At 53.2% G+C, this 16,829-nt stretch overlaps 3 protein-coding genes across 3 annotated transcripts; 1 reads left to right on the top strand and 2 right to left on the bottom strand.

The window, feature by feature from the left end:
• Positions 1-931: 931 nt before the first annotated feature.
• J4E86_008947 (uncharacterized protein) lies at positions 932-1,970 on the bottom strand (the record flags this gene model as incomplete). Its single annotated transcript, XM_051449455.1, has 4 exons — positions 932-955; positions 981-1,413; positions 1,467-1,681; positions 1,731-1,970. The coding sequence occupies 4 exons, from the start codon at positions 1,968-1,970 to the stop codon at positions 932-934; spliced, it is 912 nt and encodes a 303-aa protein (XP_051299309.1).
• A 628-nt stretch (positions 1,971-2,598) lies between these two features.
• NAR1 (Cytosolic Fe-S cluster assembly factor nar1) lies at positions 2,599-4,544 on the top strand (the record flags this gene model as incomplete). The annotated part of the gene is made up of 2 exons (XM_051449456.1): positions 2,599-2,703; positions 2,760-4,544. The coding sequence occupies 2 exons, from the start codon at positions 2,599-2,601 to the stop codon at positions 4,542-4,544; spliced, it is 1,890 nt and encodes a 629-aa protein (XP_051299310.1).
• A 2,299-nt stretch (positions 4,545-6,843) lies between these two features.
• Positions 6,844-9,269, bottom strand: J4E86_008949 (uncharacterized protein; the record flags this gene model as incomplete). The annotated part of the gene is made up of 3 exons (XM_051449457.1): positions 6,844-8,262; positions 8,313-9,062; positions 9,117-9,269. 3 exons carry the CDS (start codon positions 9,267-9,269, stop codon positions 6,844-6,846), a joined length of 2,322 nt encoding a protein of 773 aa, XP_051299311.1.
• Between the last annotated feature and the right edge of the window lie 7,560 nt (positions 9,270-16,829).

A 16,829-nucleotide genomic window follows, 5' to 3' on the forward strand; every position in this document is an offset into this window, starting at 1 on the left:
TACCATCTACAGCACGCATTGGGTCTATTTGAACACAAAAGGCGCAAGGTCATTATACCCAGTGAGCTTGTGCATTGTTTATACGGAGCATTATTTTGGCTTTTCATTGGCGTTACAAGGAAGGGCACGACGGGACGGCTGCCTGTTTGTTCATGATACCTTCGAGTCGTTCGTTCCTATTTTAATCATCAGGTTGGAGGGAGAAAGGAAGAACGCCTCGGCGGGTACCGGGAAGTTTTGTCTTTGGGAAAGGATTCGTGCATTGATTGGAGAAGGAGGAGGAGGAGGAAGAGGTGATCTAAAGAGCGAAAGAAAAGCCACAGTAGGTGGATCTCAATAGCTAGGGCAGAGAAGTTGAAGAATAACCACTACTCATGACACTTCACTCAATCGTCCCTGCCTGGCCCGCTTTCATGCCTATACACAAGACCGGCCTCCTATCCATACCCTCATTCTCCCCCATCAGGCCACTGATCCACCAAACCCTCCGCCCCAACCTCCCCTCCCGTCCTCCCAACCAACGCCCCCAAATTCATCCTAACACTATACCTCAGATACTTCGTCTCAACCCCCTTCGCAAACCCGCCTCCCAAACCACCAATATCACTCTCCCCACCACTCGGATGATGGTGTGCGAAAACCGGTGGTTGAGTCGTTAGACAAACCCTCTCATCCCCCTTCACACCCACGCCGCCACCTCCCCTAGCACTGCCAGAAGCGTGCTGAGCCTGCCGCCCCATATCCGGATCGTTCCCAGCACACCACCGCCCAAGCTCACTGTCGAAAATCCCGTTCCAACCCGCCACCCCAAATTGATGCAACAAGCGCCGGGCGCCGCGTTGCGAGACGGCGTATCCGACTGTACAGAGGGTGCCGCCTGTGGCGCGGTGGTAGATGCGTGTGTGTGGTGGGAAAGCGGTGGCTAGGGCGTCTAGTTCGCCTTGGAAAGGATGGGCTTTTAGGTGCTGGGGTGAGGGTACCGTGGCGTCGTTGGTGTGCGTTAGGGTTATCGTGCGGTGGACTGCGTGGTCGTAGACTTGGGAGTGCTGACCGGGGGCTGCACGTGACATGCCGGTTCCGCAGTGGCCGAGCCAGAGTATGTCCCATTTTGTGGGGTCGCCGTAGGGTGATGGTGGTGATGAGGTGTGGGTAAGGTGGGATTGGCGTGGGAGGGATGATAGAGGGAGGGAGATGAGCTTTTTGGCGAGGTTGGTTGTGTCGATGATTTGGAGGGCGGTGTGTGTTGTTTCGGTGTTTCGGTGGGCGTGCAGTTTGGAGAGGGGGATGAAGGTGTGGTTTGAGGATAGGAAGCGGGAGGCGAGGGCGAAGCGTTGTAGGGTTTGGCGGACGCGGATGTCCCAGTCTACGTCATCTTCTAGGATGAGGGCCGTAGTAAGGTTTTGATTGACTACTCTGGATGTTGTTAGGTCAATGATGTCTCCTGGTCAAGGGTGGAGAATGTGTACTGTTGTAGGGCGTTCATGTGTGTTCTCCAACTTCCTCGGATACCTGCTGAAAGCTTTCTGTTCTCTTCTGGTAGAGGATATGCCTTGTTGTTGATACTCTCCCCTGTTACGCCTTCGACGAACTCGAGCTTGATATTGGAAACTGCTGCTGAAAGACTCATTGCATCGCGACGATCGGTCCGGAAGGGCAGGTTGAGGACGAGAATCTTCTCAAACTTGGGTGTGTTAGTGTATAGCAGAACGTGGGAAGCTAATAGGCTGTACTCCTAGAGTTATGTTCAGTATGTCTCTTAAGCTCTCGTCCTGTACATAGGCGGACGAATCCTCTGGTATCAGGGCTTCACTTGTCCCTATGTTGAACCACAACCACAAGACACTGAAGAAGACACATGTCGTCAGCAGTCTAGGCGCTGACATCCACCCACTCCTTTTCCTTGCGACCTCAAACCTCGTGCCGCTCTTGGAAGACATCAGTCCCAGGGTATCAATGGAAATGCGTCGCATGCGGGCGGTACGCAGGAGCAACACTGCAGAGGTGTGAGGAAAGAAAACATGGTGAGCAAGTCAGACTCCCGTGGCACGGCATGGTCAGGAGTAAAGCGAAATACTATATTCATGTTGGTCATTTCCAAGTTTGTTGCCTTCCTTCCGACCATTCGATGCGCGGCTTGCCAGGCTAAATCGATCTGCCGAACAGCATGCGGGGCGCATGCTGTATGCTCCTGTACTCCGTGAGCGAGTATATTGCGGCAGCTAATGTAGCCAAGTGTGGATATATGTCCCTGCTGTACTCGACATTGGCATGTGTAAGCACGTGAGAAGTGACGGCGGGCATGCAAAAGATGTGGATACCTAGGTAGTGTGGCGGCGACTCGCCGCGGAGGTTTGTAATCTCGGAATCTTTTGGAAATGCGAGCCTATCGATAGGCCGGCGCGTTGCGTGACTGCTTTCTCCGCGACATTGGGGCGGCGTGAGTTTTGGACTTTCTTAATTGTATCGCGCTCTTCGTTCTTCCTCCGCTCATTCCTCAACATTTTGCCTGCATAGTCTGGTGTTTGCTGTCTCTGCGGTCGTTTTTACTCTCATCGCAATACCGCTTGCCACCCCTCCCCCACTAGAACACGGCGCAACATGAGCGCCATTCTTTCAGCAGACGACCTCAACGATTTCATATCACCAGGTGTCGCGTGCATAAAACCTATAGAGACGCTCCCCGTACAACAGGCAGACAACTCGGTATGTCAGGTTATCGCATTGCGTCATGCGCGGGCGCACTCTAACAATGATGCTAGAACCCATACGAAGTCACAACTGAAGAGAAAGCCGCCGCCTCAGAACCGCCGCCACCCGCCTCGATATCGCTTACCGATTGTCTCGCCTGTTCAGGATGTGTGACAAGTGCGGAAGCCGTATTGGTTTCGCTGCAATCGCATACCGAGGTCCTCACAACGCTTGATACCCACCCGTCGTTACGCGCACCGTGGCTGGCACACAATGGGACGAATGGACATACGAATGGACACACGAGCAATAGGACAGAGAAAGATATGAATGGGCAAAATGCTGAAGGAAAGCTATTCGTCGCAAGCGTCTCACCACAGTCGCGCGCAAGTCTGGCAGCTGTCTTCAACATTTCCGAGGTAGAGGCTGGAAACATGATCGCGCAGCTCCTTAGTGGACCTTCAGGCCTGAGGTCTGGCGGTCACCAAGGAAGCGACTTCACCTGGATTATCGACACCAACGCGATGCGCGAAGCCTGTCTCGTTGCCGCAGCAGACGAGGTCACAAATGCACACTCTCCCGAAGCATCTAAGATTACACCAAAGCCTGGATCCGAGGGCTCAATCGATACGACTCCAAAAGCTCCTATACTCACATCTGCCTGTCCGGGATGGATATGCTATGCAGAAAAGACACATCCATACGTACTCCCGCATCTCTCGCGACTCAAGTCGCCGCAAGCTCTTACCGGCACTTTGATCAAGTCGGTTCTTAGCGAGCGTTATAACGTGTCGCCATCTCAGATTTGGCACCTCGCCATCATGCCATGCTTCGATAAGAAGCTTGAAGCTAGCCGTGGAGAGCTAACATCAGCTGCATGGCTACCTAGCTATGACCAGTCGCAAGAAAAGATTCGCGACACCGACTGCGTAATCACAGCTCGCGAACTCCTACATCTCGCAGCGGCCCGTGGCGTCAACTTCGCCTCCCTTCCTCGTACACCACTTCCATCTAGCGACCGAACGCCGTTCCCAGACCCAAAGCTAGATGCATTCCTATTCCCTTCTTCGCGCCGGAAGAACCAAAGCGCAGCTGCCGGCCCATCTGGCGGATATCTACACCACATACTGCAAACCTACCAAGCTCAAAACCCGGGATCTTCAATATCGACAGTTCGAGGGCGCAATGCTGATGTAGTGGAATACTCAGTAGTTCGTGGCTCAGAAACGATTATTAAAGCAGCACGATTCTATGGTTTCAGAAACATTCAGAACTTAGTACGGCGACTGAAGCCAGCAAAAGCCAGTAGATTACCGGGCGGCAAAACGGGTGTTAGCAGGAGACCAGGTGGTGCAGTCGCTGCTGCGGGTGAGGGTGTAAAGGACTATGCGTACGTGGAGGTCATGGCTTGTCCCGGTGGATGCACAAACGGCGGTGGTCAAGTCAAGGTTCAGGAAGTGGAAGAAGTGCGCGTCTACGAAGGGATTCAAGAGGCGAATGAAGATGCGCCCGCGCCCAAGCCAGGCCCAAAGGAGCAGAAAGAGTGGCTGGCAAAGGTGGACGAAGCCTACTTCTCGGGTACAGACTCGGAAGAAGAGAGATCAAACGGGGACGGCGATCAACACATGACAAATGGGGAGGCGAATGGAAACTCTCCTGACCAAGACGTCGTTGATGGGATATCGAGGTCACGCATGAAGCAGCTCATGGCACATTGGGCTGATATCACGGGCGTCGATCAGCAGAAGCTGATATACACTTCGTACATCAAGGTCGAAAGCGATGTTGGCAAGAAGAAGCCGAGTGACATGGAACGTGTTGCTGGGCTGGCTGTTACCGCCGGTGGTGGATGGTAAAGCTATGCTTACGAAAAGACAAAGGCATTAGATATAGGCAGGAGCATTGCACGGCGTTGCTTAGATATGGGGAATACTGTAACGGCTATGCGGCATCGTCTCTACAGAGACTTGGAAAGTCCATACTAGAATCAATAGATTCGACCATTGATTGCAATCAACTCGATGTAGCACCACATGAAACAACGCAAGATCAGTCATTACCGGAAAGTTCTTCCGTGTTGAACTAACACTACGACGCTCGCGCTCGCGCTCGCTCGCGAGCTAGATAAACCATACTTACTTTTTATCCCACCCCAATATCCCCCCTTTAATGCGTACCAGACTCTGCCCCCTCCTAAAAGCAAAAACAGTTTCAGTTGAACATGCCAAATCGAGCTCGTGATCGCAATCGCGACCTCAATCTCAATCGCGACTACCGACGTCATACCATCTCCTTTTCCGTTGTGGTAGTGGCTGGTGGCTGGTGGCTGGTGGCTGGCTGCATATGTACACAGACCTGCATATGCGACGGGCCGTCCCCGCCGCACCTTACCGTGTTACCTTTCATTTCCGCGTTGTAAGACACCTCGGTTTGGGCAGGTTAGATAGAGCAGTGGAAATACGCTGTTGTGCTTTGGGTGTAGCAGAAGAAGAGGTGGTGATGTGTGCGCGTAGACGAAGATCACCAGGTTTATGGACTTGGTCGACGCTGCGGCTGACTGTCAGCGTATGCCTGCCGACTTCACCGTGGTGGACGAGGACACCGCTGTACACTCCAGTACCATGTATCCAGCCATCTATCTGGGAAGATGCTGTCAATGGTAGGTAAGGAATGACTGTCATACACATGCACGCTGAAGATCACGAGTAGGACCGATGGAGATCTTTCGGAGGCGAGAGAAAGATCTGATTAGGGAAGATGCTTGTAAGTACGTGAAGACGTGGCTAGTGCACTTGGTCGTGAACGCAAGAAGGGTTCATGGCAGTGGCGGGAGTGATGCGTTGGCTAGTCGAGGGTGGTCGAGTAGGCGAGTGACGCAGTGGCGTTGCGTGTCCTGTGGAGCGGATCACGCAATCGTCAAGGCTGGCCCGAGGCTGGTAGATTGATTTCACAGGGTCAGGCATGGAGATGGGAGAGCGGAGACGTAGTGTGGTGTTTTTGCAGTCTGGTGCCGCGACGGAGGCAGGCAAGCGAGCAGCTTTCATTGATGGTAGGGAGATGGCTAACTAATGGTACATAGGAGATGCGCGTTCGGCACCGCCGCAATCGCTTTGTTGATAGTAGATAACAGAGAAAAAACAAGCCAGGTGGTATCGAACTCCTTCCCATGAGCCATGTGCGTGGATAGACGCGAGGCAAGAAACGTACAATGACTAGCCATCCTGGGCTATATGTCCTATTACATATTACAACGGGTTGTGTGTGGATTTGCAAGAAAAGTCAAGATAGTGAGATGAGAGTACGCAAGGAGAATGCAAGTAGAAAACGGGACGCAAAGAGAAGAGTTGAAACAGGGCCAGTTGATCGCTCAAAAACTATTCTACCCACCTCCCATGTTGTTACCAAGTTTATCCCAAGAAAACATGGTTTGCCTCCCTTCCTTCACCCCAGCCTTCCCTTTTAACCAACAAGGATATATAGTAGAGGAGATAAAAGCTGACGGTATGATGTAGTCGCCAAATGCTCAAATTGGGGGGTATCCGCCGACGAAATGAAGCACATAAAGGAAAAAGCTCGGTCTAGTATAGTACGGGATAGCGCCAACAAGGCGCGCCAAAGAGAAGCTGAAACAGAAGCAAGGTGTACACTGGGTTTTCCCAGACACGGACAATCCCTGCAGTAACACCCAAGTAACTTGATGACAAGGTATCGACAATTTCCCACGAAATAAACAGACGACAATCTCGCGTCGATCCGCCACAAGTATGATGTATGATGCCGCCCGAGATGATGATTCAAAAAAAGAAAATATGTGGTGGTGGTACAGAGCGAATGTGGAGGTGATATTGGAAAACGACAACGTTAACGTTGTGAGATGATAAACGATGGTGATTGCGCAAAAGGACGATGATGTGTTATGACGCCAGTAACACCGTCCCAGGAAGTGCGCTTTGCTTTTGAGGGCTTTGCAGCGCGTCGCGTCTGTGTCTATCTTTCTGTAATCGTGCACCGTTCCAGACGGGAGAGCTCAATGTCGTACGGTCGTATAGGGAGCGACAAAGAGCGGGTGCGGTGACCCAAATTACAATTATATGGATGCAAGAGCATGCAACGAAGGCAAGGCGAAAAGAAGTATGGGTCCCGCGATGTTGGATATCATCGGTGTCGGGTCTGTGCTGCCATGAGGCTGGCAGCCACACTTGAAGCCCAGTCTGAGCCGTCATCGGGTGGTGTGGGCCACTTGGAAACAGGCTGCTCGTTCTTGCTCTGATGTTGAGAGATGTCCATAGGCTTGCTGGGTGTCATGTAGTCAGACTGTCCGAAACCCACGCTGTTACGGTTCGCTGATGGCGACGGTGTCAGGTAGGATGCCGCAGGACCACGTGGTCCTTGAGGTTTCGGGTTGTCCAGCTTCTTTGCAGCCTTTGTGGCGGATGCCAGAACTTCGCTGAGCAGTTCCTCTTCCTCATTAGGCGTCTCGTACCTATTTGATGGGTTCGATTTGTTCTGCATCGCGCGTCGTGTCCTGCTGGAGATCGGTGCATTGGGTGCGTTCTCAGAGTTCCGGGGCTCGGGACCGTGGGGCACTGAGTGGTGGCGTTTGAGCATTGGGTTAGTTGCAACACGCGAGCTCTTCGTTGAGGCTGTCTGTTGGGAGTGCGCTTCAACACTGTCCCTGACATGTTGCAATGCCTTGTCTAGCTCAGAGAAGTCTGAGGTAGAACCAGACGCTGCGCCTTGTGACTGGTCCATCACCAATGATTGCCTAGCGCTAGTGGCAGCCCATGGTGCACAGCCAGCGTTGGCCTCGATATCGTCAGAGTTCGGCGACATGGGAGTCTGGTAACGCCCAGAAAGGCGTCGAGCACGTTTCCGCAGGTGTGAGAAGAAACCTTCCTTCTGTCCGTTTGAGGGTGAAGTGACTTCTGATTGACCATTCAATGCTCTTTCGGCTTCTTGTCGATGCACGTCTGCGTAGTGGTTGCCATGTGATGCGAGAGAGAGTTGTCGTCCAATCTTGCCGGCGGCTTGCTCTCCATTGGCAGCACGTACATTGGCTTGTGCAGTGACTTCCGCCGATAAAGGAGAGATCGGCTTGATGGAGGGCAGAATGGGGATGGGAGCTCCGTTGTTGGAGGCCCCATTCGTCCACGTAGCTCGCTTAGTGGCAGCAGGACGCTGCTTCGTTGACCCACTCACATCGCCAGAGTTAGCATGGGCTGGAGATGGTCGCGGTGACAACGGCTGCTGTGTGGTGTGTTGCGGGACTGCTGGTGCGCTCTCACGTGCGACCAATGATCGACGGAGCCATGATGAGGTCTTCGATGTGAGCTTGGGCGATGCGTCTGGGGAGTTGGTGCCGGAGAGTTCGGATCCTTTGCGACCCAATAATCTGGAAGATGAGGACTTCAGTCGTAGAGGGTCTACGGCGTCTTGGAAGTACTCGTGGTCGAGTGCTTGTCGGGAAGTAGGCCTGGCACGGGGGTCCCAAAGCAGGCACCATGTGACGAACTGTGCCAAGCTGGCAGGCCATTGTGGCGATGGCAAGATGGTGTCTATCGAGTGAGGGGCCATCTAGATGACCGTTAGCTGGAGATTAAGACTGTAGTTTCCATGTGACATACCTTGGGGAATGAGAAGCCCAGCTTCTGTGCCAACCGGACACCGTCTTTCCACTCACCACCACCGACGCGTTGGCCGTGCTTGTTGACCCAACCTCCGGGGCTGCCCATGATTTCACACACCCTCCAGACCTGGTCAACCTCGTTTCCACCAGGGAAGAGGGGCTTCAAGGTTGCAATCTCGACAGCCATGGCACCAACTGCCCAAATGTCGACTGGCGCTGAGTATTGACCGGCACGTAGGAGCACTTCCGGGGCACGGTACCATCGGGTCGAAACGTACGTGGTGTAGGGGAGCTTGGAGTGAGTCTCTCTGGCAAGACCAAAGTCGGCAATCTTGATTGTGTAGGCTGGGGGTGTCGAAGGAGGGGTCATCATTGCTGAGTAGCGGCGGAAAGGATGCGATGTGTCGTTCTGTTGCGATGTCGAGACGAGGATGTTCTCTGGCTTGATGTCGCGGTGGAAGAACTCGCGGTCGTGGATGTGCTCCAGTCCGGACATTATCTGGAAGAGGATGCTCTTTACACTATGCGCGTCCATTGGCTTGTGGTCCCGGGCCTTCATGAGTTGGTACAGGTTGCCGTCCATGAACTCCATGGCAATGTGAAGCCTTCGGCTGTAGGGGTCCAGGAAGATGTCCAGAGCCGGTACCAGATGAGGATGCGGTGGTAGCGACCGTAGAAAGATGACCTCTCGCAGTTCAAGACAGCTCGAGAATGAGTCAAACGTCTTCTTCATAGTCTTGATCGCGACCTATGACGCGTCAGTTGACTCGATATCTTAGCTCCTGTGGAACGTTGTACGTACCAGAGTACCACGACGAGCGATGTGAGATCCCGCAGTTCGAACGCGTGCGAGCGCGACGCTGCCGAAGCTGCCGTCGCCAATCTCCTTCATCACCTCATACCTCTCCTCAAGAGAGGCCCAGCCATGTGGCTGTGCTTGTGATTCTGGATGCATATTGATGTGAATGTACCCTTTTGAGTTGAAGATCTGTTATAGCAGATGCTCCCAATGGGAAGGACTGTGGAAGTTAGAGGAGGTGTGATGATGGAGCAGTGATGGGGCTTACCAATGATGAAGTCCTTGGGCGATGATGCTCGATTCTCGAGGGTCCTTTAGTTCATCTCATGTGAAGATTCGCGTTGCAGAAGGTGGTAGTGGTAGGTAGACGTCAGGGGAGGTGTGGTTGAGAGCTGAGGGGGAGGGGGAGTTCAGTGCGTATCGAGGGTTTGAGATACGATAGGAGCGTGTAGTAAGGGTCCAGGTTGATGCAGGTGCGGGAATGTCGAGAAAATGAGAGACGACGGTTGGGAGGGCGTGTGGAGTCAAGCCCAGGACCACGGTAGACGGGTAGTATTCCGCAGGTTAGGATGTTCTAGTGAGGTTGAAAGAGGAATGACTCTGTGACCATAGCGCAGGTGGCTTAATGATCGGGCTGGGAGATTTGAGCGTGCCTGTGCGCTCGGGGGAGTAGGGATGTGGACTTCCGAATGGTGCGAGAAGAGGGTGAAAGCTGGCCAGGTCCAGTGATGCGGCTTGGTGAGTAGAAGACGGAGCGATCTAGCGGGAGCGAGATGTGATGGAGGTCAGAGCCACACGAACGAAAACACGCCGGCTTTAGGAGGGTGCTGTGATTGATGGACGGCGCGTGTAATGAGAGACAGCAAGGGGTGCGGTACTGGGTCTTTGCACGAGTCGGCGGGCTAGCCCAAGAGATTAGAGTGGAAGCGGCGCTCGGGGAGCGTTGTGAGTCGTAACAATGAAGATCGGGCGGCCCAGACGGGACAAGCGCGGTCAGAGGGCCAGCAGTCGGCCTGTTGCTATGGTGAGAGCGGTCGCTGCTGCGTGCGTTGGCAGCGAGGCGGGTGCTGGGCGGAGAGAGGCAAAGACGGCTTAGTTAGCAGCGCGTGGGCGAAACACGATGCGCAGCGACAAGACGTGGTGGGGGAGGCGAGAGCAGGTGCAGAGCGGTCAGCGCAGGAAGCATGGCGACGCCATTGTTTTTGGGGGAGATGCGAGTGTGGCGCTGGGGGGTGGAGTGAATAGGCGCGAAATGAGCACCGGGGGCTGACAGTCAAGGCTCGGGGCGAGTGGTGAAGGACGGCGCGAAGGTGGTTCCAAGCTTAGCAGGAAGGAGCGTTCGGCTGCCCGGAGCGGTTAGCGCCCAACTGTCGGGCAGCCCATGGCACGAATTTGTTGCAAGATGTTTTTTGTCGACGCCCTTCATTGGGCCCCCTGCGCTGACTTTTGCTGCCATTCTGCCTTTATGCCCCCCACGTGACGTGACGTGCAGACGAGAGCCATTTTGGTCCTGCGCGCATACATGTGCATTAGCCATGCACGCGTCTTATGTACGGCCACGACTAATTCACCGCGCGCGACATAGCCTCACCTCTGTACAGCGCACACACCGCAAAGCCACTCTCAGAATACCCTCACTCAAGTAGCTGCGCTCTGTCTGCCCTCGCGCCGCCTGCCCTGCGCTGCTGCCCCCTGGGTGCCGGCAGCGCTCCTGCAACCAGCCCTCGATCCCAAGGGAGCGTCAGGAACGTCACAGGCACAAGCAAGCATCAAGCTGTCATTTCGCTGCGGCCCACGTTTCCACCCCTTTCATCCTCGCTCCGGCGCCGGTTCCTGATTTGTGGCAGGTTCCTGGATGGCCGTCATGCAGCCTTATTCCATTGGCCGTCAGGGGCTTAGCGCGTGCCGCCATTGGCAGAGCTCGCCGTGGGCACCCGTCAACGTGGTTTCGCTGTCGAGGCGTGCCTCTAGCCTCCCGCGGCACCACGGAACAACGACGGCGAGATAGACCGTCAGGCTCATCCCCTGCTCGAGTCAGTAGCGTAGTGAAAGGACCGTCCTTGATGCGCTCGCGATTTGCTCCTCCACAGCGATGGACGCGGCTGCCAAACATGGAAACAGAGACAGGATTCTGAGCGGCTGCGTCACATGGCATCATCGATAAAGTATGATCTCAAGCGTCTTCGAGAACGATGCAGGGCGCGGCGCGTTGTGGAGTGCCCGACGCGTCGTGTAACCTCCTGTGATCGACCAAACGGCAGCGAGCGCAAGGCCCAACTCTATTCTGCGCGGGAACCTTTGCGGAGGTGCGGCAAAGTTGCTTTTGCCCATCAATAGACCGCGCCTCATTCGAGTCTCGAGAGAGTTTGCACGAGTAAAGCAGACTTTCGACGGCCACTGCAAGCTGGCCGCTCCCTCCCGACGCGCGCAATTCCGTCGTTCATCCTGTCAGTCCCTGCGCTATCAGCGACGGACCCTGAATGTCACCCAAGAACTGCAGTCCATGCGCACTCGACGATGGTTTCGTCTTTTGCTGGGCGAGCTGTTGGGCCCAGGGAACATCAAGATTTACGACGGGGCCCTCATTCTTCCAGAATCTTTCTCCCGTGTTGAGATCATGTCACAGGCTATCCGAGTAGATTGCCGGCCCACCCTGAATGCTGCCTGATGCCAGATGGGCACAGAATCTCCGACACGAGCTCTCCTATTCCGAATTTTCACCTCGATCGCCCATCACCTCAGAGACGTACGACCAAGTCTGACTAGCACGCTTTATTGACGACCATCTTTTTCTCTATTCAAACACCCATAATTCTTGTGCGCGGCAGTATCACCAGGCCAACAATAGCTGGCCATGTCATCTGGCAACCTCCGTGTTATGAGTGCATTCAGGCAGTTGTGAAATCCCAATACCCAGCCAATCGTGCACCCATCCCCAGTAGCCCAACAAGCTTACACCAGAGACGAGTACGGTGCACTGCAAGTCATACTCCGCACCCTATCTGGTGCGCATACCGAAATGTCATCAGTCTGAACACCGCATTCGTCCCCCACTCCGCATCGGTAGGCTCTGCAACGCTCATCGTTATCAGCCTTCCCGAGCACCACCCACCTGCAACAACAGCCGGGACGTCAAAGACCCACGCGACACGGCACGAACATAGGAGGCATCCTACCTCAGGGCAGCCCGTGTCCGTTTGCGTCACCCGTGAACAACGTCGTGCTATTGTGCTCCTCTGTAAAAACCGGTTCTCCTTGCGCACCCGACCTAAACGACCTGGTTCCTGGGGCCGTTCTGCAACGCCGACTTGGCCAAAACGACGGGCGCTGACACAGGAGAGAGATGGCATCGCTCGATCGCGGCACACTTGCTTTGTTTCAGCTGCCATGCCTCTTGTCAAAAGCATCTTTGTCTCGGAAGAAGTAAGGAGACAGACGTTGGAGAAGAAACGTGCTAGCGCAACGGTAGCTGAGCCTCGAGCCAACCGTTCTCCCGATTACGATAGAACAATCTGTCGTTGCTTCATGCTGTGGCGCTGGTTGCTGCACGACGACGTAGGTGGTACTGGACCTTGAAGTCAGGTTGCGCAGTCATATTTGTCTTTATTGATTTCATTGCGTTGAAACAGCCACTCACGTTTCGCAACATCTCAGCTACCGTCCTGTACATCAGCAGCGCGCTCAGCTGACGATGCCAGCTTTCGGCGAATCCCAGAGTTCAGCCGGCCAACGAGCCTCTTGTTGCCCATATAATCGCCGATTTTATCAATCTCGCCATCTCAGGGTCTCTGCAGTGTACGGATCACCACTGCCTCCCCGCTTTCCGAACGTTGCCTATCGGCATCTCTCATCGGAGATATCCAACGTCAGCTCCACGGACTCCGCAAGGCTTCGGTCCGAAGCAGACACAGGACATGTAAATCTTTGCGAGTGAACTACCGTTGTTGCGATCGCAATTTGGGGCCTCGGTCCATCGAGCTAGTGTTTACGTGAGCTGAGCAACCGACGACCTGTGTACAGCAGAACCACCGATGTATCCCCCGCAAAGCGGTGCATATCCTCTGCATGAGATACTGCCCGTTCCGTAGATCTACCGTCACCTGCTTCATCTCCCCTCCAACGTGAACAACTCATACGCTATGTAGCTCTCATCACATTCACATGCGGTCTCGTGACTGAAGCTACAGCGCACAACACCAATAAAGTCAAACAACCCTCTGCCTCAGCTCCCATATCAAACTTTTTCATCACCCCGCCTCATCAATACATGCACGTCTTAGTCGTGTCTCTCGATGCGAGGACGCCACAGACCGAGAAACATGCACACCCCACACTACACACACCACGTCATCTCACACCAATACTCTAGAGCGTCAAAACTAAACCTCTTTCTCATAAGACAAGACGAGACAACACAGCATAGAGACAACACAATACGAGACAACGCAATCTACTGTTTCATCAACACCAGAATAGGCTTTCTCCAATGCATCACCCGCGTGACTTACTTCAAAAATCCAACCACCCCATCTCCCTCGCTCGCAGCAGAGACAACATCGTCGATATCGTGAAAACCCAGCAAACCGTGCACCCATCTGATAGTGATATCTAGTGCTGATAGAGACGACCCCAACCTCCACCCGGCCTCAGCTTTTTCCCCGCTTCACCAACGCAAACTCTGAACAAGTGCGAAAATCTTTGGTTGCTCGGGAGATAAACAGATACTACTGCAAGCAATTCACACCGGCGAGAAGGGGAAAACAACAGGTGGGTACCTGCAGAGCTAAGCTCTTTCTTGCAGCGATTTTGACAACAGCGGACATCCTGTCCCTTGACCGCCATTTCATGCAGGTGTCGCGTATCGCATGCGCGTTTAACTGCGAACCAGACCTAATGTGGTTTGCATAGACGCACCCAAGACCCACGATGCTGGTAGATGCCGGTACAGGGAATCTGATCTCGGGGAGCTGGCGGGTGCGGGCGAGTGAACATGTTGAGGTACACCGGATGGTATGCGGTGAGAAAAGCGGTCACCGTGGGCCGTTAGAATCTATGCACTCATCCAAGGATCATCATTCCAACACCATCATATTTGAAACATTGCGCCATCACGGTCAAGTTGAAGGGAATCAAATCTGGTTCATAAACAATTGCATTGGCTATATACACCTCGAGCATCGCAAAGCTGCTCAACATCGACCAACTGGGATGATTTACTGTCCATGGTTAGCCAGCAAGTCCAACACATATTGGAGACAAAGCGACAGATGTAAGGTGTAGGGATCAGTTCTCCAAGGTGATATTATCTTCAATGTGATTAAGAAAGAACACAGCGAATCATGTTGTTCATCATACTAGGGGTGGCGGGCGAGTTGGGATGCGATTGAACTTACCGAGAGATGCAGCATGAAAGACATGTGAGGGTGAGAGGGTCACTGGTGTCGAGATGTCAGCGTACGTCCACAGAGACATGCGACATCCGTGATGGGATGAAAAAGTACGAGTCCATCAAGAATCAGCCTGCGTCATGTTAGCGAATGTTCGCAGGATCGATGGCTTTGATCCAGACTTACCTCATTAAATCAGATTGTGTTTGTCGTGATCAGTAAGACGGACGCTCGTTACAACGCCGCCTCTCACACAGTGTGAATATCATAATCATCATTATAATGATGGACCGACTGCTGGAGAAGAGAGTGTGCCATACCTGCGGAGGCTGTTAGTTGAACAGTCCGCAAAGAAGCAGCGCAATGTGTTGTTTGTAGAGGCAATCAGAGATGCTGTTATCAACAAGTAAGCCTCTTCCGAACACCCACAGGTTTGTACGCCTGCTTTTGATGGATGCCGGTCAAGGCATACGTTATGTCCGCCCGACGCATCAGGGTTTCATCAGGAAGCCATGTGTATTCGGGAGGGAGGAAGGGATCGAGTGTGGGAGTATGTACCTGCGAGGATCAATGTTAGCACGTTGATCGCAAGGAAGTTTTGCAAACATGCGATAGCATTGAGCAGGATCAGACAAGGCTGAAACTAAAAGCAAGGGTGTCGACATTGTATATTCAGGTCGAGGAATGCCTTTCCGTGTCGTGTTTTCATCACTCTGCGGAGGGGGGATGGGAGTAGTGGTGAAGTCTTACCTTTGAAGAGATTGAGTAGAGAGGGAGAAGCCAAGCGCGATATGGATCGCGACACTGAAGCGTTGTTAGCAGCTATTCGGAATGAATGTTCTGATAATGCCGCTGCGCTTGAGTGCATCATTGTAATTCTAGAGTTGTGTAGTCCTTCACGGTGCTGTAGGATTTGGATTGTTCGTATGTGATAATCTTCTGCAGGAGTCGCGAAGCTGGGAAAGGCTTACCTGGTAACTAGAGCATACGCGATGGCTGCGTTAATATTGATCAAGGCGCTTGATTGAAAGCGCGCGCATCATAAAGCGCGATGTGGTGCTGGTGATGAGGATGATGTAGAGAACGGTTTTGAGCTCCAGAAATTTTAGCTTGAGCCTCGGCGCCGAGCCTCCGTAGCGCGCTTATGTAATCAGCCCCGCCTCCCCATCCACAGCGATGCAAGTTGAGTGTATTGGATGTCAATCATCTCACGCGAGGTCTTTGCAAGACATGTGTCTACCGAGAAACAAAACATCCTACAAGTACCGTTATGTCGCAACGCGAATCGACTGGGCTCTCTCATGCGGTCATTGAGCTTCACAGCCTTTGAAGTGACTCTTCTAGGCTATGTACTCCTCTAAATTCGAGCATCAAAATGATTTGTCCGGCCTTCGAGATTTATACGCCCCAGTTCGCTACACGTATGCTTGGTTCTACCCATGTGACTGGAAACTACCAGCCGCGAAAGCATATCGAGATAAAAGGACTGGTCGCGCATGTCGTGCACGATTCGCAGACAACATAAGCTTCAAATATCAGAGAAATGCTCTCTGTCTCGGTAGATGTTGGAAGTAAAAGAGGCGCAAGGTTTTCAAGAGCACAATACATCCTGTATTACACAGCACATCGATATCATACAGTAGGAAGGCCCAGGGGAGCTCCAGATCGTGCTTGAAAAGTCCATTCCTTTGTCATACTGCGAGGAAATGGGCAAGCGATTACTATCTTTTCCTCTGATGGACCTCGGGAGGGCGCACATCAAAGAAGACTCACTATGAATCGATCTCTTACTCCGAAGACTGGTTATAGTGCTCACCTTTGCTAAATACAACCTTGGAAGGTTTGCGGATATCAACACCTCACCTACACTGTCCCCATCCCCGTCCACATCTTACCAAACACCGGTCATAGATACATTGAACATCTTGTCCAATGTTTCGAACACCTCACGCAAACGTCTTCCCAAGCAACAAGCCCTAACACACCTCCAGCCCAGCAAGCCCTTCGAACCACCCATAGCACCATCCATAACTCAAATGCACATCTTCCTCCCTTACCAAACTCCCCAACACAAGTGCAGCCCTCAAATACACCCACGCCGCACCTTCATAACTCACACATCTACACAATCCAACACAAGCGAACCGTGCAAAATCCAACTCCCCCGTACTCGCCCGTGTAAATCCTTCCCAGCACAACAACAAACAATACACGATCCCACACCAACACCCCATCGCATCCATCGCGTCCGCGCCGCTACCACTACTAGTCACCTACCCAGGTACCACGCCGCACAGATTGCGGCACAGAAACACGCGGCAGGTACACG

Source organism: Alternaria arbusti (assembly GCF_024043155.1).
Source record: "Alternaria arbusti strain BMP 1465 chromosome Unknown scaffold_15, whole genome shotgun sequence".
NCBI classification, from domain to species: Eukaryota; Fungi; Ascomycota; class Dothideomycetes; order Pleosporales; family Pleosporaceae; genus Alternaria; species Alternaria arbusti.